Source organism: Trifolium pratense, linkage group LG7 (assembly GCF_020283565.1).
Source record: "Trifolium pratense cultivar HEN17-A07 linkage group LG7, ARS_RC_1.1, whole genome shotgun sequence".
NCBI classification, from domain to species: Eukaryota; Viridiplantae; Streptophyta; class Magnoliopsida; order Fabales; family Fabaceae; genus Trifolium; species Trifolium pratense.
Window position 1 is genome coordinate 37264194 of NC_060065.1, and position 24494 is coordinate 37288687.

Genomic DNA, 24494 nt, shown 5'->3' on the forward strand with positions numbered 1-24494 from the left:
ATGTGAAATTGACTGCATGCAGTCGGTAGATTTGGACTGTTTGATCAAGATCAGACGACTCAAATTTTAAGGAATCTGAACAGTCCGATCTTGACCGGACAGTTTAAATGTGGCCGACTGCACTGCAGTTAGTATATTTGCGAATTCACTGAACCCTTATCCCTATGTAACACACATTGAGTCGGCCAATATATCATGAAAAACAAGTAGAGGTATATAAAAAGGAAAAAATTTGCATTGACACGATTTTGATAGTGTGTTCTTGTTAAGCTAAATCTAAGATGATCTAATTAAATCAATAAATATAAAATAAATAGAGGGAAAAAAAATACAATTCCTATACTAAATTGCAACATTAACATATATAATCCTACTCATATAGATAAGAGGTTTTGGATTACCTAAATATGCAAATGTGAACCAGTTTTTCACCGATTTCCTTCAGATCTTTGAGTGTGTGCGCAGCGAATACTATCTCAGTTGCACTCTGCTAGGTTTTTTGGAAAGTCTTAATGGTATAAAAACACGATTGAGTCGGGTCGGCCCAACATATTTAGAGGCCTAAAACAAATTTTATACTAAGGCCTGTTAAAATAATTAAAAAATAATACAAACTTATAAAAGTTTAATTTTTGCGACACAAAGATTTGACCTTAGTCAATGGAAGATATGAGGCCCAAAATTTAATTGAATATTTTAAAGTTTTTTTTGCCCCAACATTTTGGGGCCTAAAGTCTCGGCTTGAGCAACTTGGCCTTTCAGCCAACCTTGACACATATCGAAATTGATTGCTTCGACATGAACTGCTCATTAAGGACAACATCTTTGTTGATTGCCATCTTTGGTAAGAGTGGTCACGAAATGGTCGTAAAACTAATAACGAGTACAAAGTGGTTTATCTTCGTCATCGAGTATGACCATTATTGACACATTGTTGCAAATTAAATCCTTCTTACATCTTCAACCTGTACGTATAGTCGCTACTTCGCAAACAATTTATTTGTTAACAATTTGGACATATACCGGCTCTCCATTTTATCTCAAACCTCCTTCAAATATAGTAGATTCACATTGCTGATGATGCACAAAGACATCAATTATGCGACCTTCTCCTGCATGTTTGGCCAACCAGTCCCTGTGTTTGCTAATTTTGTAGCGACTCCTATAATCTTTGTTGAGCCGATAGATACTTAACTCCCTTTAACCATAAACCAAAGTTACTCTTACCGTGGAACTTGTCACTTTGAACTCGCACTAGGATTCAGAGTCATATGATATCAATTGTTAGAAATGCAACTTGCTACAAAAGATAATCGAAATAATAACACACAAAAACAATAAAATACGATATGTAGTTAAAAAATTGTTTACGTCTCCAACTACAGAGTAACTTTAATTCCGTTTTATTCATAGTGAAAGAATCGGAGTTCACACTATTATAACTCATACAAATATTATGTCTCGATCTCTCCACCCGCTCATCGTTGTCCTAATTTTAATGTTTTACATGTTTTTTTATAATTAACTCTAGTACAAATATATTGTCATATTGATGTAAAAAACATAAAATTTTGTCCTTGTTGGGTTGGGGTAGCAGTATATGCAGATAGGAAGGAAGCATGTACATTGTACTCGAAATCTGGTTTGACTATGAGATGAGGCATGAGCAGTTGGTATGTGTTGGATTGGTAGAAAATATATGTACATGATAATGATACAAGGTTGTGCTTTCAACTGTCTTTCTTTCAGGAATGAATGACTAATCACTGATTTATGGAAGATACATGCATAGGTAGGTAGCTTGAGGTCCTATGCTCTTTATGCAAAAAATTGCTATCGATTTGACGTTAAGTAAAGAATCACCCACAAACATCAACATTTCTTACCTCTTTTAAATTTATTTATTTATATAAAAGAGAAATATATCATCTTTTGTCTTATTATAAGAAATACAAAATTAATATTTCTTTTATCAGATTACATTGATTTGAAGTTTTCACCGTTGTCTAAAGTTCAGAATATATATGTATAAATGTATAATATTATCCTTAACTATTTTTATCAATACAATAACTAGTAATATTGAACTCGTGATTTTGCTATTATTCTCTCGATCTTACAAAATAACATATTTGATAATTTTACATTGGTTAACATAGTTGATTTTCAATTAATTTTTTGAAGGGTAAACTAGTCAATCATATAAAAAATATTTTTTTAATAATTATTTTGTCACATTATTAGCGATATAATTTTTTTTATTTTGGTACAAGGAGAGACATTTTTTTTATAATGTTGTAAATGTAAAAACAATTCTACAATACTTTTAAAATTTGACATCTCTTCCTCTATCAAATTTTTTTTGACATCGATCTCTTCAATTTTTTGAACATACAATGCCATAATTTTTTAATTCTTCAACATTTTGTAGATAATAATGATGTGATCATCATTTTATTGTTTATATATTGATGTATTTTTTTTTTATAAATAATTTTAGTATATGATTTTCTTCCTACCAGTTATTGCACACAGATGCAATGGAGGAAACTTGAAATCAAACTTAAGTACCCACATAAAACATCCTCACAATTAATCACTAGGTCGTAGTAAAGGGGACAAAAGAGTTGTTGGTTCAGGCCCACAACTTAGTGGCTTAAAATACTAATATTTTTTTTACAAGGAATTCATGTCAATTTTCGAAAGCTATGTTATTATCAACACCATAAACAAATCCCCATTTGGTTTGCAAATGTTTCTCTCAAATGTTTCTTACCATACCAAGACTAACCGGGTCGGCTTGACGGTCAACAAATTAACCTATACAGGCGGTAATATATTCAAGCCATCAATTTTAAAATTGGTTGGTTGATATTACACCTTCATAAAAATTGGATGACCATTTATCAAAATTCGTAAAAAAAAATAAAAAATTGGATGACCAAAATCTATTACAAAGACATGTATTTTTAATTTGTTTACTAATACAAAGGCATGTAGTTATTGTGTGCAATTGAATTCAAAATTATAAATGAATGCATTTATTTAATATAACAAAGTGAGAAGATCAGAAAGCAAGAAAAACTATATATTTTCTTAGTGTATGAACTTTTGATAGGTTCTGACATAAGAAAAGGGGACCATATGCATGGCTCACTCTCTTTCTCTGATCTCACTCATACTCTCTGTTTAAGGCAGACAGACAGGAAATTAGACAGAAAATTGGGACTACAATCGCATCAAACAACTTTAGCAACTGAAATAGACCTTCATGAGAGGCACTCTTTCACCCTCATTCAAACTCTATCTGTATATGCATTGTGTTAGTGTGTAATAGGACAGAGGAAGAGGAGGAGTGGAGTTATGGCCAAAACGCCAAATGAGGTTGCAAAAGTTGTAGGTACAGTCTAACTCTACACTTTACGAAGCACAACTTCAAAAAGTGTAGAGTGAGAGTGTACCTACAACTTTTGCAACCTCATTTGGCGTGTGTTTGTTAAAGAGTGTGTTGTTAGCATTATTCTTCATATAATTCAAGTATCCAAACATAAATCACTTTACATTCAACTCACTTTTAACCAAAATCAATTTTGTCAAACTCAATTCTAGTCGCTACCAAACCAAACACATACTAAATTAGATCAAACTCAAATATTTTAAACAAATACATCTAAACACAAACCAATGCATCGAAACTTATAAAATTCATTCATTCAACATTAATTTTCATCAGCATATAGAACCAAACATACAAACAAGAAGAAAGATAAAAAAGACAGAAAATTGAATATGGTACTAAAAAGTACAAAAGTTGCACACGTAATAATGAAGGAAAATCAAACTACATGTTGCTTTAGTTGCTGATACTAACTCATACCCATTCCTTACCTTTTTACCTGTTATTTTCTGTATATATATCATCACATTAATTATATCTATATATCTTAGCTTCTGTACACAACACAAGAGCTTTGATCCTCTGCTCTAAACTCCACACACACACACCAAGTTAATATACATCATTTATTATTGCTTCTTTCTCTTTAATTTTCCTTTCTAATCATGTTACACTTTTTCTGTTCCCACCGTTCTGTCTGCACCAAAAATGAGACTAAAATCATTAAGTAATCTCTGTGTTCTGTTGAGTTCTGTTTATCATGCATGATGGAGACCATGGACCACATATGCTTGAACTTGAACTTGTTCTTTTTTCTGTCAAGTCACTGTGTGATGATAATTGATAAGTGTTAGTAGTAAAGATTTTTGATCTGTAGGTTTGTTATTGGAGGGATAACAATGCATGATTATGGTTTGATCATAAAAGTATTTACTAGTTGTAAATGATTGGAGTTTTCATAGTCAGTGATTAGTATCTGTTTGGCTTGGGATTGAGGAATTTAGCTATAGAGTATAGAGTTTTAAATACTATGTATTGTGTGGTGTTTTCACTATTCATTTGCAGTTAATTAAAGTGATTTGATTCTACTGATAAAATTAATCACTTTTTACTTAATAAAATTGACTTGTCACTGCTAATTTTTCACAAAGGTGATTAAAGGCTTTTAATTTATTTCTCAACTTTTTTAAATAAGATGATGTCACTTATATATATCCATTAAATGTATTTTTTGAGGAGATCAATTTGAACATTTTTTTTTTATCTGAAAACTTAATGTGTACTACATTGTTGTCAATTGAATCACACTATGTTCTTATCTGAATTTGTAATATACTATTATATGAATAAAATTAATTAAATTTATGGCCTAACATATTTTTATGAATTAATAAAAACATGAGTGCTTAGCCTTGGTTCGGTGTTTGAAACGGTCAGAATTGACTCCGGAGGTTTTTAAAATAATGTTAACATGTTTGAATGTATGTCTGGTATTATGGTCAATATGTCAGAATCACGATAATTCACTGTAATTTTAATACATTCACTGTGATACTAAACATAGAACGAGTGTTCTTGAGTAGAGTTGATTCTAACTTGAAGCTAACTTTTATTGTTCAACTCATTTTTCAGTAAACTCATCCAAACATAAAGCACTAAGCACTTTGCACTCAACTTACTAACTCATTTTTCAATAAATTCATCCAAACATAAATCACTTTTGCACTCAACTTACTTTTAATTAAAAATAAAATCAATTTTAGTCCTCGCAGAATCAAACATGCCCTTAATAGGTTTTGGCAAAGCAAGGATCACTAATCTATATATATATATATATATATTATATCATGCCTTCATGATGGTGACATTGATGGAATATCAAGTTCTTTGTCAGAAAGTATGACAAACAAACTTCACTATAGTCAATATCTAAATGCCAAACATGAGTATAAACTCCTATATTTCAAAAATGAAGCAGAGTAAACTATAACAAAATCAATCAACTTCAGGTTAATTTACATAAACACAAGGAGAATTATAATGCTTGATTACACTACTAATACTAATTCTAGTCTGTTTTATACATATAAATTAAGCTTGAATATGATGATATATATCAACAAAAGTTAGGAATTAATTAATGTAATGTGTATGAGATGGGTATATGTATGTGACGTAGCTAAAGTTGCGCCAACGACAGTCACTGAATGAATGCTAACATGCATGCAGTAAATACACAACATGGTTGATATTCAATGCTTTAATTTTGTTGCACATGCTATCACAATGCACATGAGGATGAGGGAGGGTAATGGATGGCTAGGTAAGCATGCTTATATAATATATATCTATGGCACAGAAAATTTTGGATCAGTTAGAGACAGAAAGTTATGCCACTTATTGGTGGTGTAGTATTTATTTCATCACTTGAAAACACTATACACTCATAGGGTTCTTTGTTTTTATTTAAAAACCAGATATTTTTGTTGCATCATTTCCTTAAAGCCAATCATGAATATCTATAGCTACTGCACAGTACTTGCAACGAATTTTAGAATCGTTATATTGAATACTTTTCAATGCTAAACTAACGATTCTACGGTTTGTTGGACAATGCTAGAAACAGATTACCTGTTGTAACTGTGTTAACGCAGTTAACTGTCCAATTTAAATGAACGATCATCATCATTTTGATGCAAATGTATCTTAACCGTTCGATGTGAAATCAATGAACAGGAATCATTACTGCGTGGTTTATTCACTACAGCAAATCCTAGTCCGACAATGCTTGTGTGAGAGTTCTAAACTCTTCAGAATACTTCAATCCGTTATAATTGAAATAACAAAACTGCCACAACTAATTAACTATGTGGCATGAGACTAAAGAATTCCCCCAATTTACTTTTTGTAAATTTGGAACGCTTTTTTCGAAATTTTCCTAGTTCAAATTCGGAAAACGCGTTCCGAAATTTTTCCTTGAGGGCAAAAATAGACATTGAGGGGCTGGGGGGGAGAAAAATTCGAGACTAAATCTCAACTAAATTTCAAAGTCCAATAGGCCCAATCTACATATCACTAAAAGGAGATCTCCACTAAAAGAGTCTAACACTTTCAAGTTTGAAATTTTCTCTTCCCACCCCATGTTTCTTTCTATCCCTGCATTTTCATTTTTGCCCTTAGATAAATATTTTAGAACGTGTTTTTTCATTTTTTTTTCCTTGAAAAAAATCTTCGGAATGTGTTTTTCGAATTTGAACTAGAAATTTTTTAAGAAAATGCATTAACAAGGGCAAAAATGGAAATATAAGGGTAGAAAAAAAATATGGGGGGTGGGAAGAAAAAATTCTTCAAGTTTCAACACATTTTGACATTATATTTCCCACTTCAATTGGTTATGTTTTTTTTCTTAATAATGAAAAAAGAAAACAAGGGTGAATCTCAATATGTTTTATAATTTCTCTTTGGTACAAAAGAAATGATAGCTAAATTCCTCAATTTTTTATTCTCTTATGGCCTTCAGGCCTTGCCCCCTACTTCCAACTCTTAATTTGCATTTTAGCAGCAATGAAAAGCCAATGAAATTATTTTGTCAGGCAAAAGTGATTAAAGAAACAAAAATATATTTTTTCGTTGCTGAAATTGTTTTTAATATGTTTGAGGTAGAATTACTCTTGTCTATAGAAATTCTAAACTTGAAGCCAGAATTTAAAATTTTGCTTGATAACGTGAACAATTTATATAAATATCACTCTTAACAATTTAATCAATTTTTTGGTATAATTATAAATTAATTTACATTCAACACGTTCAAGAAGTATCAACTATTGATCACACTATTATTTTAACATTGTGAAAATTAATAAAAGAGGAATAAAAGAACAATGACAAATGAGTTAATTTATTCAAGATGACTTGAGAATGAGATACTAAGGAATCTCTTCCGGTTTAATAAAAAAATTTGAGTTTGATTTAACCATGAAAAACCAACAATGTTCAACATGAGGAAGAGCCCACCTCTTTTAAGCCAGCGGGGTGAGCTAACTTATACGTTTGAGTTTAGAAAAAATCTACCTATTTACTTGCTTTCGTTTGCTTGTGTTCAAATTTTGTTTCCTAACATTCCATAGCAATCTCAATTTAGTTTTAATTCATTCTTAATTTTTGTACTAACACTCAAATGCCAATTCATTCTTTAACCCCAAACTTTCTAAACATTCAATAAGTAGGCCAACTTAAATTATCGAGCTTAAAACCTCAATTCAACCCGCTAAAATTACCTGTTAAATGACTCGATTCGACGGACCTAACCCGTTTTGTCACCCATAGATCTACCAACAAGAGATTAGTGTTTGTAGTTGTCAAGTAGCCTAGTATAGAGAAGATGACACATCTCCACCAAAAACGTTAGTGACTTTTCACCAGCAGTTTAATCTGGTTCGGGGATCAGTTCTGGCATCAAGTGACTTTTCCCCTCCCGATCGCAGTTGCGGGGGATCGAACCGCAGTCCTCCATACCAAATTTAGAGTTAATCACCACTAAACCAACAAACGGTTGGTTGACACATCTTCACAAAAAACTTTAATACATTAAGTTAATGAGTCATCTCTTTTATAAATTCAACAATTTTTTTAATTCATAGTTGATGTGAAACTTAATCATTCACTTGAAACTCAACACACTTATACCATTCGATCAAGGCCAGGTTGTTCAAATTTTAAGGTCGGTTTTAATTATTTATAAATATAAAATATGATATCAAAACCTGAATCAATTTTTTTTGTTAAGTAGCTTAACAGCTAGAAATTCCACCGTTAGACTAGAGTGGACAAGTATGATGACCGAGATTCGAACCCCAGCCGCATGCATATATAATGCAATGTCTCTGCCAAACTGAACTAAGCTCACGAACGAGAGAAAATCCGAACCATTTATTCCCTTAGTATAATGCAATTGACAGACACATCAAAGTTTAAAACGAGAGTTATTTAATGAAAAATAAATAAATAAAAAAATTGAACCCCGATGTATCAATGGTTTACATACAACCGGCCCTAATCCAAGAAATGAGTTAATTTGTTTGGCACTTAGGTTTCCATCTCAAACATTCCTCAAAACAAAAACAATTGCAAACTCCTCACATAACAACATTGCTGATTATTTACCTTGTCGACGTGTTTTGTTATTGTCTCTTTTCACGTTATTCCAAATCTGATTTTTTCAAAACAGAGTACTATGTTTCTCTGATTATTATTATCAATAGATTCAAATCACAGAAACCCATTTGAATTTCAGAGATAACAAACTCATCAAAATCGTTTTTTTCTTTTAAATTTTTGATCTTTTTCTCTCTAGCCAAACACCATTGTTAAAAAAGAGGTGTGTGGCAAATGGGGGCTTATAGAGCTGATGATGATTATGATTATCTGTTCAAGGTTGTTCTGATTGGTGATTCTGGTGTTGGAAAATCCAACCTTTTGTCAAGATTCACCAAAAATGAATTTAGCCTTGAATCTAAATCCACCATTGGTGTTGAGTTTGCAACAAGAAGCATTAAGGTTGATGATAAGGTTGTTAAGGCTCAGATTTGGGATACTGCTGGCCAGGAAAGGTTAACATTCATTTCTCTATTCTAGATTTTGGTTATTGCAATTTGATTAGGTAATTTAGCTTTAGCCATTGCCCAATTTTTATTTTTTTTAAAGGTTTTTTCTTCTTCTTTTGATAAATGTATGAATGTATTGTCCATGATTTGATTGTGATGGGAACTATGACACACGGACACACGACATGACACTTATGAGATTATATTGAATTATGTCATTTTCTCAAATTATTATAGACGTCGACGTGTCGGTGTCTTTGTCGTGTCCATGTCTCATAGGATGGGTGTGAGGCTTTATGCTGATAGCTTAAAAGATGTAGTACAAGCTTTTATGCATTATTGTTTGACACCCTTGTGTTTGGAAAAGGGAAAATGTTAGCCTAACTAGGAATTTGGATTTTGTGTCAGAAATTTGAATTGTAGTTTCTGTAGGCATTATGTTGTGATATTATTAGTGGACCTTAATGCACTTATTGTTTCAAATTGACTTATAGATTTATGCATTTATTTCTTGTTGGCAATGATATTCACATAGAAAGATTGTTCTTTTATTGTGTTCTATTTGCATCTTTGAAAAGGATGTTGAAGTTCATGCTGGTAAGCACGGACACTCCTTGGATTAGGCGTGTCCCGGTGTCGGACACACGTCGGTGTCTGACACCAACACTTATAATTACATTGAATTGTGCCATTTTCGCAAATTATTATCGGCGTCGACGTGTCAGTATCCATGTCGTGTCTGGTGCTCGTGTTTGTGTCCGTGCTTCATAGGCTGGTAGCAATCTTTTTAATTTATCTCTTGGCTAGTCTTGTTTGCCAAGATTACCAATGTCTTTAGTTTGTAATATGTAACAATGTAATATTTGAATATGCTCTAAGAACCCTTGAATCATTTTGTTGGTATGATTCTTTCTTATTTGACCTGAGCTTGAATTTGGCTTGTTAACTGTTACATTAAAATTACCTGCCTTGAAAGATTTTAGTTGTAAATTCTTGTGTTGCAAAATGTGAAGATTCCTCCCCCCTCAAATCTATGTTACTGTGTGCATACTTAGAAATAGAAAAGGTTAAACCATGACTCGAGCTAGTACTCTTCTGATCACTTTTATAAAACCTCCCTCGCTAGGTTGGTGTTATTATGATTACTTATCACTAATGTCTGAACTTTGTTGTATGATGGTAGCTTAAAAGGAAGTATTATGGTAATGTTGGTAAAAACTTCTTAGCTGAAGAGTCGTAGACTTAAGGTAATGTTCAAAAGTGGAGTCTGTTAGCTCCTCAATTTGGTATCGCTGAAACACTGGTTCGGTGGAATCTAAAAACAACTCATATATTTCCTTTATGTGATATAGTAGATTTCGGCAGCTCCTTTTCTAAATATTTTTTTAAATCGAACACTGATATTAAACTTCCTTTTTCAGCAATTTATATTAACCATTACATGAATAATGTTCAAAGTAATGTTGCCGAATTTTTGTCTTCCACAATACATGAATAATTATTTTCAATACTGTATTTTATTGACTTGAAATGTAAGACATCTTTGTTTTTCTTTTTGTAAAGGTACCGAGCAATTACAAGTGCATATTATAGAGGAGCTGTTGGCGCTTTACTAGTTTATGATGTTACACGCCATGTTACATTTGAAAATGTGGCGAGATGGTTGAAGGAACTGAGAGACCACACAGATGCCCACATTGTGGTGATGCTTGTTGGGAACAAAGCAGACTTGCGTCATTTGCGAGCGGTTTCAACTGAAGATGCAACGAGTTTCGCCGAAGGAGAGAACACATTTTTCATGGAAACATCTGCCCTCGAGTCCTTGAATGTCGAAAGTGCCTTCACCGAAGTGCTGACACAGATCTACCGTGTTGTGAGCAAGAAAGCCCTTGAGATTGGTGACGATCCAGCAGCACTACCTAAAGGACAGACAATTGATGTTGGATCTCGGGATGACGTATCGGCTGTGAAGAAATCTGGATGTTGCTCTGCTTGAGCTTACAGTAAAAGTTTCTGTGTTTTTACTGTAACCTATGCCATGTTTATATCTTCATAGAGATCAACCTTACAGCATGAAAATGATTGTCTAGACTCTAGAGAGTAGAGAGCCTCACTTCTAACTTGTGGCATTGGTTTAGCAAAATCTGTTCAATATTAGTTAGATGTTTAGGATACATGCACTTTCATTTTGATTGGTTCATTTTTCTGTTGAAGATATTCATTTATCTAATTTCAGGTTTATTGAATATTTACAGTGATTCGATTTGGATTAGTTTTCACTTTATGTATATCAGCATTTTTTATGTTGGATTTGGTATATCAACATTTTTAGCTGAGAAATATGGCAGTTTCTCAAAAAGTTGAGGACAAAAGTCGATTTAGACTTATGCGGAAATTTAAAGTTAACGCAGAGAGAGAAGCATTTCCTTCTCCCTACCATTGCTTTCCTATGGGCCGGTGCCTCACATTGGGGGTCTGCTCTCTAGTATTCTGGAGACCTTTTCCCTCTCCATTGGAGGCTTTCCGTCCCCCTGCTTGAAGCATATTTATACAGTTCTCCCTACTCCCTCACCTTTGTTCTCCCGACAATTACCGACATCCTCCACTTCCACACAATACCCTATTAAGCTCTCACCCACACCTGATAAATCTTCTTAGGGAAGGCAGTCACCACCACAACCACCCACCTCCAAGACTGTTCCTCCACCAACACATATCTGAGCATGTACCGGCCTCTTCCAAAGTCACTGGCATTTTTGTGGTTTGGTCTGTTTAGGGCATCAGTTTAACATTTATGTTACGTTGGTTTTTCCTACAGTTTTCTTGGATTTGTATACGGTCTTTGTGTTGCATTTTGTGCTCGAGTTTAGGCTGTTTCATGTTTGCACACATGGTGTATGTGTGCATAATGGATACTGTCTGCCGCCTATTTTTACCCGCTTTCCACCAAGCAAATCTAGACGACAGTGTAATTGGATGAGATTAAAGACCATGGATCTTTGCCAATGACCTCGTATGGAAGAAATTAGTTTAAATGTTAGGTTTTAGATATTGTTTTGGTAATCCTCTCTTTATTTATGGCTCATATCTCATTGTCAATAAGTAAAATTAACACAAACTTTGAAAATAAAAAATATTTAATAAAATATATGGCTCATAGCTTTTTGACCGAGTCTTCTTTTGTTACTTAGATTTGTCTAACTTAAAATCAAAATGTTGTTAAAAATAGCTCCAAAGACAGAAGAATAGGATTTCTTTACTATGTTTTTGAGGAGGAAAAAGGGAAATTCTTTCTTGTGGTCTGCAAATGAGCTATTTAAAAATTTACTTTTTTCTCCACTATAATGTCACAGTATTTTAATAGTTTGGTTGGTTTAAACTATTCATTATAAACAAATGTGTTGAATGGTCAAACTCCATTTCATTTTATTGTGTTATTACAATCCAGTAAAAAATTGGACCCAAAAAAAAAATCCAGTAAGAAATAATACTGTAAAACCTAATCTCATTAACAATGAGTTTATGCTTAATGAATTATTTACAAAAAAACACTTTTCATTTTATTTTAACTTTTCAAACTTTTTCATTAAAAGACTGAAAACAAGGACAACTTCTATCGTAATTATTACAGTTTTCTGTACAAACCTTAAAAAGCAAGAAACAAAGTGAATACAGAGTTATCTTGTAACTAAAAGTGAAAACAGGAAATAAAAAACATTGTTTTCTCAAAACAAGAAAACCTTAAACTTCCACAGAGCATTGCAATCAAGGTGAGCCTTCTAGGTACTGTCAGCAAAAAACAGCTCTTATGTGTGGCTTCATTCCAGTGAATGATGCCTGCAGATTAATCATATGAATAAATAAAGGATGTAAGTTAACCAAACAAACATGAATGAATGTTATAATAAGATTGAAACAAACCAATTCTTCTGGTGATTTTCACCTTCTTAGGCATTATCGTTTCATCAATCTAAGTTTATTCACTATAGTTCAGGCTTCTTGCCTGAATTGGACAATCGAGTTTTATCATCCTAATTGTCCAATTCAGGCAAGAAGTTAGTGTTTAGTCTTTCTGTATCAAACTAGAATCATTAATCATATTCATAATTCAAAGTCTTTATTCTTTCTTGCCCTTCTTTAACTTTATCTAAAACCCTATAACTTCAACAACATAAAAATCAAGAGCAATGCTAAGAACACACCTTCTAACACACCCCTTTAAACACACTCCAATACTTTCCTGCCACATCACCCTTTTTATTAACTTTTACCTAATGACTGGATTAGCAAGTGAGAGAGTATTTTATTATTTATTTTATTATTATTGTTTTATTGAATTTTCATCTTCCACCTCCAGATCTACGAGCTCTCTTGACCTTGCCGCCAACGAGCTCAATTTCAATCCTTCTAGGTTGATGTTTCCATCTCTATGAGCTCCCCTTGTTCTTTACGAGAGAGAATGAGAAAAATGGGTAACAACCAAGTTGAATTCCACCATGCTATCTTGTTCTTCCTTATTGTTATGGTGGTGGTGAGAGTGGAATCAAGGAAGTTCACTTTTTGATTATAAATTCTGCAAATTTTCTCACAAAGGAAGTTCAATTTGAAGACAGATTGTTCAAATTAAATACTTGGAGTTGTTCGTTCACATCACAAATTTACCATTTGCTGTCTTTGGGAAACAAAATGCATGTTGACGGTGGGTATTCTGAGAAGAAATTAAAGCAAAGGCATTGTGTCTTTTGACATTGCATTAACCAAGAGACCAAGTGATAGAGACCAAATCTACAGAGATATTGCCATGTCGGTACATATTTGGAGGAGAGAGTGAAGGTAGAAGATGAGAAGCTCAATCCAAATAATAATATTAAAAATAAAAATAAAAAGATTAAACTCTCCACTTTCAAAACCGGTCATCAGGTAGAAGTTTAAAAAAAGAGTGATGTGTCATTAATAGATTGGAGTGTGTTTAATGGGGTGTGTTAGAAGGTGTGTCCTTAGCATTGCTCAAAAATCAATCATGCAGCAGATATGGCAAGTGACCTATGATATACCTAGAAATGTTCCAATTCCACCTAACATAGAATACAACACAACAAACAATAAGCAGCCAAAATTCAATAAGCAGCCAAAATTCAATAAGCACACATAATATCAAATACCAAAATTACATGTATGCAATAAACCCAACACAGTTAGTTGTGAAAATTTTAAAAGGCTGCAGGCACACACATGACATACTACAGTCATTCGGTTAACACACTAAAAGGAATAACAGTTATATAGTGCACCAAAATAACTTTTAAGGTTATAGTCTAAGCACGCAATTCTTCAAGGGAATTTTTTACATTACGATGTTATGGTGACTGGTGTATCAATCCAGAAACCGTAAGTCACTGTGTTTGAACCAGCCTTTTTCCTAGACTCCACCACCATGGTGGGAAGTTGACCTATTTTGCATACAAAGTATTCATATACAAAAACCACCTTATATCAACAGAAACCTTAGTAGTAAGCATACATAACCTCCAACTCACAAACCAAGTGAGGAGTTCGAAATACAAAATCTATCAACAATAGATAATAACACCAATGGAAGAAAAAAAGAATAATGGTACAGAAGCGGAAAACAATGGTCCATGTCTTCATCATTGCCTCCGCTTCTACACCATTTTTCATCTACAACTTGTTCATAATCTTTAGTTAGTACCAACCACAAACAACCTAGTACTTAACAAACTCACTTTCTCTTAACACATACAAGGAGCTATTTGATTACTCAAAATTGAATGACCTAAACATATCAAAAGTCAAACTTTAATACTTTTTATGACACCCGACAACCCAATTCAAGTCACTGTGATTGACCCAACCATTTTCCTAGACTCCACCATGGTGGGAGGTTGTCCTATTTTGCATACAAAGTATTCATAAACAAAAACTACCTTATATAATTGAATTGCAATATCAACAGAAACCATAGTAGCTAGCTAGCATACATAACTTCCAATTCACAAACCATGTGAGGAGTTCCACATACAAAATCTATCAACACTAGATAATAACACCAATAGAAGAAGCATAGAACAATGGTGCAGAAGCGGAGTACAAAGGTCCACGTCTGCATCATTGTCTCCGCTTCTACACCATATTTCATCTGCAACTTGTTCATAATCTTTAGTACCAACCAACAAACAACCTAGTACTTAACAAACTCACTTTCTCTAACACATACAAGATGCTATTTGATTACTCAAAATTGAATGACCTAAACATATCAAAAGACAAACTTTAATATTTTTTCTAACACCCTGTTGGGCACCCACAACCCAATTCAAGTCCTACTCCTAGCTATAATTACATATAACCAAAAACACAATTTACAATAAAAACAACAAAGCCCCAAAAAATGAAAAAAAAAAATTAAATAAAATAAAGGAAAAAGAAGAATGAAACTGACCCAGAAGAAGAAAATGAAGTATCAGGACAAGAACAGTAGAAAGGTTGAAAATTTAATGGGGTTGGGGAGGTTTATCTTTGTTTTCATGATGAGAGGAATTAGGGTTGGAATTGAAAGAGGGTATTGGATTTTCTCCTTTGATGAACCAACCAAGTGCAAAGAAAGCAGTTCCAGCAAGAATTGCAGTGCCCCAAGCGTGAGAGTACCATTTACTGTACTGTCTGATAGCGTACTTCCATTGATCTCTTAGGGTTGCTGAGTCTGGAATCGATGTTTCTGGTGGGTTGATATGGGTTTTGTGGCCTGAAAATTTGGTTGAAGCATGATCTCCACTTGAAGAAGAAGAAGGTGGAAGAGGGGTTTTGGTTTTGGGGTTAATCTCACTCATGCTGGAAATGGAAATGGAAATGGAAATGGAAGCAACTACTACGCTGCACCTATCCCACTGATTCTTTGCTTTCTCTCTTAGTTTTATTTTTGCAAATTAGTCCCTCTAGGTTGTTGGCTAATTTTCACTTTTTAGATTCATTCGATTATTAATGTATCTAGTTCATATTATTGATCAAATATATTAATAATTAAATAAATCTAAAAATTAAAAAGTTATTTATATATGAAATTGAATGGAGTACAAGCACAATCTTCGCAATAAAGTTTACAAATATCATTAAATTGAATATTTGTTACCATAATTCAAAATCCAAAAATCTTGTTTCATAGGTAAAATCTCCCGATCGACCGATCCCAATTGCTCGTGCATGAAATTCAATTGTGATGGAGCGTGTAAATGTAAGGGGGAGTTTGCAAGTTGTGGCGGACTTCAGGAATTTAATGGTAGGTGGATTCAGAGATTTAGTTATAAATTTGAAATATTTTATGTTTTGCATGTTGAGATGCGAGTCTCTATCTAGGTTTCATATCGCTTGGGGTTATCTCACATGATTGTTGAGAGTGCTTTTATTGATATGGCAACTGACAATTGCAACATCAATGGAACTGTCTCTTCTTTGATTCGGCGTATTCAAGAGTTTCTTCAACGGATTTGACATACCCTAGTCCCTTCTTTGATTTAGCCTATCTTCGAATTTTTGGAATCTGCTTCTTTTCGACACACCTCTCCTGGTGAGCTTCACTCTCTCTAATATTACCTCACACTAAGTATCTCTTGTTGCGATCCTTCCATATTTACAACAGCTTTCATCGGAATTAGATTAGGAATATGAGGAATCATTTCAAATTCTGAATCAACTTAACATATCTTGAAATAACGAAAGCTTTTTTTCTTTTGGGTTATAACACACCAATGCATTGCTAGGGTGAAACATTAACATATCTCCATTGTTATAAATAAAGGAATAAAGGAATGGATTGATACATAAAATGAAAACACTTACATATATATATATATATATATATATAAGAGTACAAGGATCTGTATACTAATTGCCTATAATTGTCTAGTCTATAATTGCCTATAATAGAAATCCTATTTTAAATACAATTATGATACAATTCCTGATATATTTTGACAGCTATAATTGATTGTGCTTATCCTAATGTGAATAATATGTGCTTATCCTTAACACACGTGCTTATCCTTAACAATTATCAAGATACTTTATTGGACGATACAAACCCCTAAGCCATATGCTGAGAGTAAATTTATTAATTACAACTTCTTTTGTCCAAAACAAGTTGTCATCATCATAATCTTTGAGTACCCATATGCTATGATGATGACAACATGTCTTGGACAAAAGAGGTTTTAATTAACAACTTTACTCTCAATATATATGGTCTAGGGGTTTGTATCATCCAATAAAGTATCTTGACAATGGAGATCTGTTAAATGTTTTACCCTAACAATGCATTGGTGTGTTATAACCCAAAAGAAAAGAGTTTTCATTATTTCAAGATATGTGAAGTTGATTCAAAATTTGAAATAATTCCTCATATTCCTAATCTAATTCCGATGAAAGATGTTGAAAATGTGAAAGGATCGCAAGTAGAGATTCTCAATGTTAGGTAATATATATTTGACAAATTTTATCCTATCTTCAAATTTTTAGAATCTGCTTTTTTTTTTTTTTTTTTTTTAGATATATATGTTTTGGAGACTTGCATGCTAGCTTCTTAATTCTTTTTGTTTTCTCTATTATCTGGTCCTCTTTTGTACCATAAAAAAAGTGCTAACTGCTAATAACATGTCCTTAGTTTATGCTTTAAAGAGAATTGCTGATTGCCTTACTATTGTTGAATAGGATCCTCATTCAAGTATCTTCAGTGAATCTGTCAAGAGTTTGTTATTTATAAAGAAAGAGAAAATAAATAAAAAACTCTCTTTTGAAAATTCAATCTTCAATCTCAAATATATTACAAGCAATTAAAAAATTCACAAGAATATTTGCATGACTAGAGTACAAATTACAATCTGGAATCCATTTTTCTTCTTCCCTTAAGGCAAAGCAATTGTTAATGTTAACAATACACTCTCCATGCCATGAAAACCAATCAATATAGATATTTTTTGTTGAAATATCATCATTTTTTACAGTGAATTAATCCAAAATTGACACACCTAGACTTCAATGATTTCATCTGAAGAGTGAAAAACTTTACAAAACAAAACATACAAAAACTCATTGAGGATCTACCCTTATTGTTGGAAACATTCCACTATATTCAAACTCATCATCATTCACATAAGGATGTTTACCATCCCCTACACCAGCATCCACATAAGTTTCTGTTGTTGGAGCTGATTCCGAATCCGGATTCACTCCAACAAGCTCGATTATGCTTTCGATCTCTTTTGCAACCTCGGCCATTGAAGGTCTCTCAGCTGCATATTCTTTGACACACCTCAATGCCAGCTCTACATACCTTTCTAAACCTATTGGTCTCGACGCTTTGAGTAGACTTTGATCAAGAATGGAATGAAGGTTGTATAACTCTTTTGATGTATCCATTACCTTCATTACCTCTCTTACAATATATTTTCCTTGCTCTATTGGCTTTCTTGATGTTGCTAGTTCCAGCATTAGCACTCCAAAGCTATATACATCACTCTTTTCTGTCAATTGTTGTGTCATGTAATATTCAGGATCCAAGTATCCCTTCATAGAAGAAAACCAAACATATTTTCGTTAGCTATTAGCTACCTCTAGTAGAAATATCAAAATACGGTTCAGTTTTATTAAAGAATGATGTATATAGATTTAATATACAAACCATTGTTCCTTTGACTTGAGTAGTAACATGGCCCCTATCGCTATCAGTAAGAAGTTTCGAGAGACCAAAATCAGCAACTTTTGCGACGAGGTGATTATCAAGTAGGATGTTGCTTGATTTTATGTCTCTGTGTATGATTGGTGGGTCAGCAAGTTCATGTAGATAGGTCAGACCCCTGGCAGCACCCAATGTAACTTTGAGCCTCCTTATCCAATCCATCCATATCCCAGATTTTCCTGCCGTAACAAAGTCCAACACATATTTTAGTACTAAGACCAATCATATACTGTGATATACGATAAAATAGCTATATATTTGAGTCTATGATACAATATGGTGCATGCAGAGAGTGTTGAAGGAAAGGAATTAAAGTACCTGAAAGACTATCCATTAAAGTGCCGTTTGGAACGTACTCATAGACCAACATTTGTTCACCTTTCTCGTAACAGAAGCCGACAAGACTAACGAGATTTTTATGATGGACCCTTGATAGAAGTTCAATCTCAGTTTTAAACTCAACAGCTCCCTGCATAGATTCTTTTCCAGCCCTTTTGATTGCAACCAATTCCCCATTGGGAAGAGCACCTTGGTAAACCTAGAAAATGAGGAGGACTGATTAGATTTTGAAGTAAACAAAAAGAGAAAAATTTGGGAAAAGATACCACCGGTCCAAACATCAGCTCTTTTCATCTCATTCCACCGGTCCAAACATGTCCTTAGGAACGTTAAGGGAATACGATGTTATGAAATAGAAAAAGGAAAAGGGTAGTTATATGATGAAATTAATAAAAACCTGTCCATAGCCTCCTGATCCGATAGTGTTGGCTTCAGCGAAATTGTTGGTGTATTTCCTCATGTCATCAAATGAAAACCATCGCGCTCCTTTCAGCTGAGGAGCAGCTCCACTATTCTTGTTTTGTTCCCAGTTTACTGCATTTAAAATAACAATTGAATCAATAAAAATAGCACTAGTAGAAAAATCCTTGCCAAGTACAAATTAGGCCAAGCTTAGAGTAACCGTTTTTACCAAAAGGGTTCAACTCGGAAGATCCTGCTCTTCTTTTTTTGCCAATGACGTATAACCCTATGAGGATTGCCAGTACTATAAAGACCAATACAGCAACTACGGCACCAATTATAGCCCCGGTATGTGATGACTTTGATCCTTTAGGTTCTCCTAAATGACATAAAAATTACATGATCAGAGAAGAGAAATAAGACATAACAGACAAATAATTCAGCATTTGTAGTTCATAATGAAACATTGAAAATCACCTCCATAATGTTGATAGCTACTGCCAATGAAGATGTAAGGGGTGAAATAATCTGGAGGCGTGTAAATTTGGTTGCTAAGAACAAAAGCAGCAGTTGAAACTCCAGTTGTATTGAAACGATCGGTTTGAGATGGGAAGACACTAAGAGTTAACTGAAAATTTTCAGTAGCTGAAACCTTGATAGGATTACTAAGAGAAACTGAATCCACCGGAATATTTTGTTTTCGGAAAGTATCCAACAGAGTTTTCTCAATATCCTTGTAGTAACTTGTGTCACTATAGTTTGAGACACTAAAAGCTCTGGATGATAGATTTCCAATATAGGGAAATGCACATTTACAGTTAGGGCTGGCAATCTGATTGTTACTGCACGAAGGAGGCGAGCAACCATTTGGCAGTGTTGAATATGAGGGAATGGCTTGGGGAACTTTGCAGTAACTCTTATCAGAAACTCCATTTTCAAGACAAATTCTGTTTTGAGCCAGTCTGCAAAATAACATTAGATAACTTTCTCAGAAGAAAATCCAGTGTCCAGTAGTTTTAGTTTACGCGTAGATAGCTATAGAAATAAATAACATGAAAATGATGTTATATATATTATGAAGCTTACCTCAAGTCAAAGTCCAATTCTTGGCTTCCCAACTCGAGGACGGTCAGGTCATTATTCTGCAAATCAATAAGTTGCAGAGTTTTTGTAAAGCCATTGCTGAGATTTAATGTGCCACTGAGCTGGTTGTCCTTCAGTATTCTGTTAGGAAATTCAAGGATTTTACTTAGTAAAAATTAAGGTGTCTAAAGTGTTCATAGTACATTGCTATTTTGCCTTTTTTCTTTGCTATATATGAGAACTTAAACATGTAGTTCGATACCTATTAAAAATGTCAAGACGAACGCAGTTTATTTTGAAGTTCTTATACATATACTACTTGGTTTCTTGAAATGAAAACATAATTTGTTTTAAAGATAACAAAAGAGTAACTAGAAACAGTTCCAATGTGAGAAGGATGGAGCAACATACACTGTCGTCAGATCTTTCAGACTAGTAACCCATGAAGGAATATCAGTAGAGTTGAAGCTATTGTCGCTCATATCCCTGCAGATAGTTTTTCATAAGAATATGCAGATTAAAAACATTGTATAATGCATGAATTACATGCCTATGTTCTACATATAGTTTTTGCATGAAACTAGTATATGATTGTAAGTAAGTATTTGATCTCCTAAAATTTCGATGCAGTAAAGTATAACGGAATGTCCCTATCATACTACTTACACGTAGGTGAGCTTATTCATTCCAGTAAGATCCGGCAGAGAGCCGCTCAGTTTATTGTGAGATAAATACCTGCAAAAATATATTCAATGTCTCATTTCAGCAAAATTGTTTCTTTAGTGTTAAATGTGAAGCTTAAACAAGTCATGTTTCTTTGATTTTCTTACATCTCGCTAAGTATTTCGAGATTGTTCAAGCTGGAAGGTACTGTACCGCTTAATTGATTATTGTCAAGGCGCCTGTATACAAGATAAAATATTCAATTCAGCCAAAGAAATTCAAAGATAACATAAATTGTAAGTGAAGTCACTTTGCCACAATATACTTACACCACTTCCACTGTGCTCACAAGGCTGCTAAGGGTGCTAGGGATACTGCCGGTTAGTTGATTGTGGTCGAAAAGCCTGACGAAAATAATATAAAGGGAGGATTAAAAGGTAGTTTTCGAATATTTTATTTTCATAAATGCTTATGAAAAAGTTTTTCGACTTGCTACAAGTCACTTTATGAGTAAACTTAGATGTTTTTTTGAAAACTTCAGAAAAGAAATAGTACAAAATTTATGATTTATAAAACTTACACATGTTTTAGTATCATGCTGGAGCTAAAAAGTTGTGATGGTATTGGACCTGAGAGTTTATTGTTCCCCAAATGACTGCAAGAAGTAGAAATAATATCAGATCATTTAGTGAAATGAGATGTTCGTGTAGCAATTGAAAACGAGAGTATACATACAAGTGATGCGCCTTAAGGAGCATGTCCAAACCCGATTGTCCTTGATCATTAGAGACAGGAATAGGCCCATCCAGTTCGTTATCATCAAGATCTAACCAATCAAGGTTGGCTAGATTGCCAAGAGAGCGCGGAATATTTCCATTGAACTTGTTCGAATTCAGTGCCCTGCATGAAAATCAATACAATGATAAGTTATTCGTAAATGCTTTATCTAAATGAACTTTAGATAACATTTGTTTAAGCACACGTTATCTGAATGTCAACAAGTGTACATGTGCAAGTTCCGCTAGCATAATATATCATACACTAGTCCAAAAATAAAAATAAATATTGAGCTTCAAGATTTAGAATGATAAGTTCGTGATATTGAGTTGGAATCCTTACAAAAATGTCAGCTTCTTCAAAGATCCTATTGTATCTGGAATAGGGCCAGAGAAACCGCAATTAACCAATGCCCTGGAAAACAGTTAAAAGGAAACATATCAAAAACCATGCTAAATTTTAGACAGCAGTAATTCAATAAAGAAATTCAGTTTGCATTAAATTTTATTTAGGAAATAAATTTCCTTACTTACAAGGAATCAAGGTTTTTCAAATTTCCAATTTCTCGTGGAATTGTTCCTGTCATGCCAGTGTTGTATGAAAGATCCCTATATGAACAAAAACATTTTATATTAGCTTAGCTACAGCCGAATATTGCAACCACAACTGCGGTCACAGAGACATTAAAAACCTTGACGTCACAATCCATAACATTGTCGCAGACATTAATTAAAAAACGAGAAGTAGAAAATGTACAGCGTTTTAAGTTCAGATAAGGACTGGATTGCTGAAGATAGCTGACCCTCCAAACTCAAGCCAGCTAGTCTCCTGAAAAAAAGATAGCACCATTTTCAGGTTAATTTTTTAGTTTTGCAAATTAGAAAGAACTTAAATGGAAGAAAGAAACCAAGATATAACTAACAATTCGGTAATTCTTGAATTGGTGCAACGAATTCCATCCCAACCACTTCCACAAGGATCATTACCAACCCAATTTAATGGTTTGTTTTTCCATGATTGTACCAAAGATGAAAGAGCAGTAACTGCATGAATCAATACCATTTCTATTAGGAAACTTAACAATATTATTAGCATTTCATAATGAATATTATTAGTATCAAGACTATAGGTTTGCACATTAGTCAATGATATATAAATAGGTCAACTGCAACAAAATTACTAGGAAACTATGTTTGATTCTTAATGGCAGAAGCAGAATACATGATGATAACAGAAGAAAACCTAAATTTAACTGCGATTGCTATACGATTTTTGTGTGTAATTTATGATGTACCTTATTGGTCACTACTAACTAGGCAATTGCTAAGTTAGAGAAGTGTCTCATATGGCCTACGGTGGATTTGATGTTTTAAGTTCAAGGTCCTCACATCCTTGCGGTTGAGGTAGTGATTTTACTGGCGTCGATTCAACAAAAATAAGAGAAAATGAAGGTAGATTGAGTTTTAAGGCACTAATATTTATTTTTCTAGAGAATCGATACGGATTGATTTGAGACATTGGATGACCATATGGAAACGGATAATACCATGAACTTCTATTTACCAAGAGTGGTATTGATTGTTATTAAAGGTTCATCGTAGATCATATGAGACACTTCTCCACCTGAGACGTCGTGCTACATATTATACTAAGAAGGGAAGGGGAGGTAAAGAATATAAACAAAAATGTGATGAAAATACATCAAACTTCAAACACAATCATCACAAAAGTTGAATTAAACTTAGTAACTTACAATCTCCATTATCTGTCTGTGATGCAACAATCACAACTAGGAAAAGAAGAAGCACCAGAAGAGGAAACACTCTATGATGCTGTTCCATATATTATACTCAAAAGACTTATCTGATATTGAATTGAATGAAGAATCAAAGTATATTGAATTGAATCTAGAATCAAAATATTTTTCTGATATTGAATTGTTATAAGTCTAACAAAGAAGGATCAAGAAATAATTAAAGAGAAACCATAGTGTATAATCTTTAATCTTTTAACAAGTAAAGAAAACTAAATCAACTGAAAATGTTATAGCAGACGCCTATTCAAGATAGTATGCTAACAAATGTATTTTACTAAGTCAATGGCTTTTAGGTAGAATTAGATTTGGTATTAACTTCAAAAATAAAAAATATTGCCACTATATAGCCACCACACAAGACATTATCAATATAATTATTAATTAATATATTTCAACTAGTAATGTCTCTCAACATTAGAGGTTAGTTATTATTGCTAGTATTTGTAATTCTGATTTCATCCTGTGAAAAACTTCTTTAAAAAAACATTCTATGAAAATGCTATGACTAAAAGATAAACTTTAATTGTTGGAACTTGGAAAGAATCAACAACTTAAACAATGATTTATTTTCATTTGCATCAGCATATACCAACACCATTTTTCAATATTAAAAAGAGGTAAAAAAATATTTGACTTATTAAAAAGAGGTAGGTACTAGTTCACACG

General features: G+C 33.3%; 3 protein-coding genes across 3 annotated transcripts; 1 reads left to right on the forward strand and 2 right to left on the reverse strand.

Annotated features, from left to right (window-relative positions):
• The first annotated feature begins 8403 nt into the window (after nt 1–8403).
• Nucleotides 8404–11248, forward strand: LOC123898925 (ras-related protein RABA1f-like). The gene is made up of 2 exons (XM_045949966.1): nt 8404–9006; nt 10564–11248. The coding sequence occupies exons 1-2, from the start codon at nt 8786–8788 to the stop codon at nt 10994–10996; spliced, it is 654 nt and encodes a 217-aa protein (XP_045805922.1). The 5' UTR covers nt 8404–8785; the 3' UTR covers nt 10997–11248.
• A 1338-nt stretch (nt 11249–12586) lies between these two features.
• On the reverse strand, nt 12587–15905 carry LOC123899603. Its single transcript, XM_045950770.1, has 2 exons — nt 15461–15905; nt 12587–12837 (listed from the first exon to the last, which is right to left on the reverse strand). The coding sequence occupies exon 1, from the start codon at nt 15846–15848 to the stop codon at nt 15513–15515; it is 336 nt and encodes a 111-aa protein (XP_045806726.1). The 5' UTR covers nt 15849–15905; the 3' UTR covers nt 12587–12837; nt 15461–15512.
• Nucleotides 15906–17789: 1884 nt separating this feature from the next.
• LOC123895280 (leucine-rich repeat receptor protein kinase HPCA1-like) lies at nt 17790–24437 on the reverse strand. The gene is made up of 18 exons (XM_045945535.1): nt 23766–24437; nt 22935–23055; nt 22769–22840; nt 22546–22620; nt 22355–22426; nt 21971–22135; nt 21816–21890; nt 21565–21639; nt 21403–21474; nt 21239–21307; nt 20984–21058; nt 20576–20713; nt 19967–20451; nt 19719–19868; nt 19485–19621; nt 19067–19286; nt 18692–18927; nt 17790–18576 (listed from the first exon to the last, which is right to left on the reverse strand). The coding sequence occupies exons 1-18, from the start codon at nt 23851–23853 to the stop codon at nt 18100–18102; spliced, it is 2802 nt and encodes a 933-aa protein (XP_045801491.1). The 5' UTR covers nt 23854–24437; the 3' UTR covers nt 17790–18099.
• Nucleotides 24438–24494: the final 57 nt, after the last annotated feature.

Excerpts from the sequence above, each read along its gene's own strand:
- LOC123895280 (XM_045945535.1), bottom strand. The coding sequence starts at position 23,853 with ATGGAACAGCATCATAGAGTGTTTCCTCTTCTGGTGCTTCTTCTTTTC. Across the intron at positions 22,427-22,545 it reads TTGAAAAACCTTGATTCCTT|GGCATTGGTTAATTGCGGTT; the intron begins GTAAGTAAGGAA and ends ACTGTTTTCCAG. Across the intron at positions 20,452-20,575 it reads GAATTGGACTTTGACTTGAG|ACTGGCTCAAAACAGAATTT; the intron begins GTAAGCTTCATA and ends GTTATTTTGCAG.
- LOC123899603 (XM_045950770.1), bottom strand. The coding sequence starts at position 15,848 with ATGAGTGAGATTAACCCCAAAACCAAAACCCCTCTTCCACCTTCTTCT.
- LOC123898925 (XM_045949966.1), top strand. The coding sequence starts at position 8,786 with ATGGGGGCTTATAGAGCTGATGATGATTATGATTATCTGTTCAAGGTT. Across the intron at positions 9,007-10,563 it reads GATACTGCTGGCCAGGAAAG|GTACCGAGCAATTACAAGTG; the intron begins GTTAACATTCAT and ends CTTTTTGTAAAG.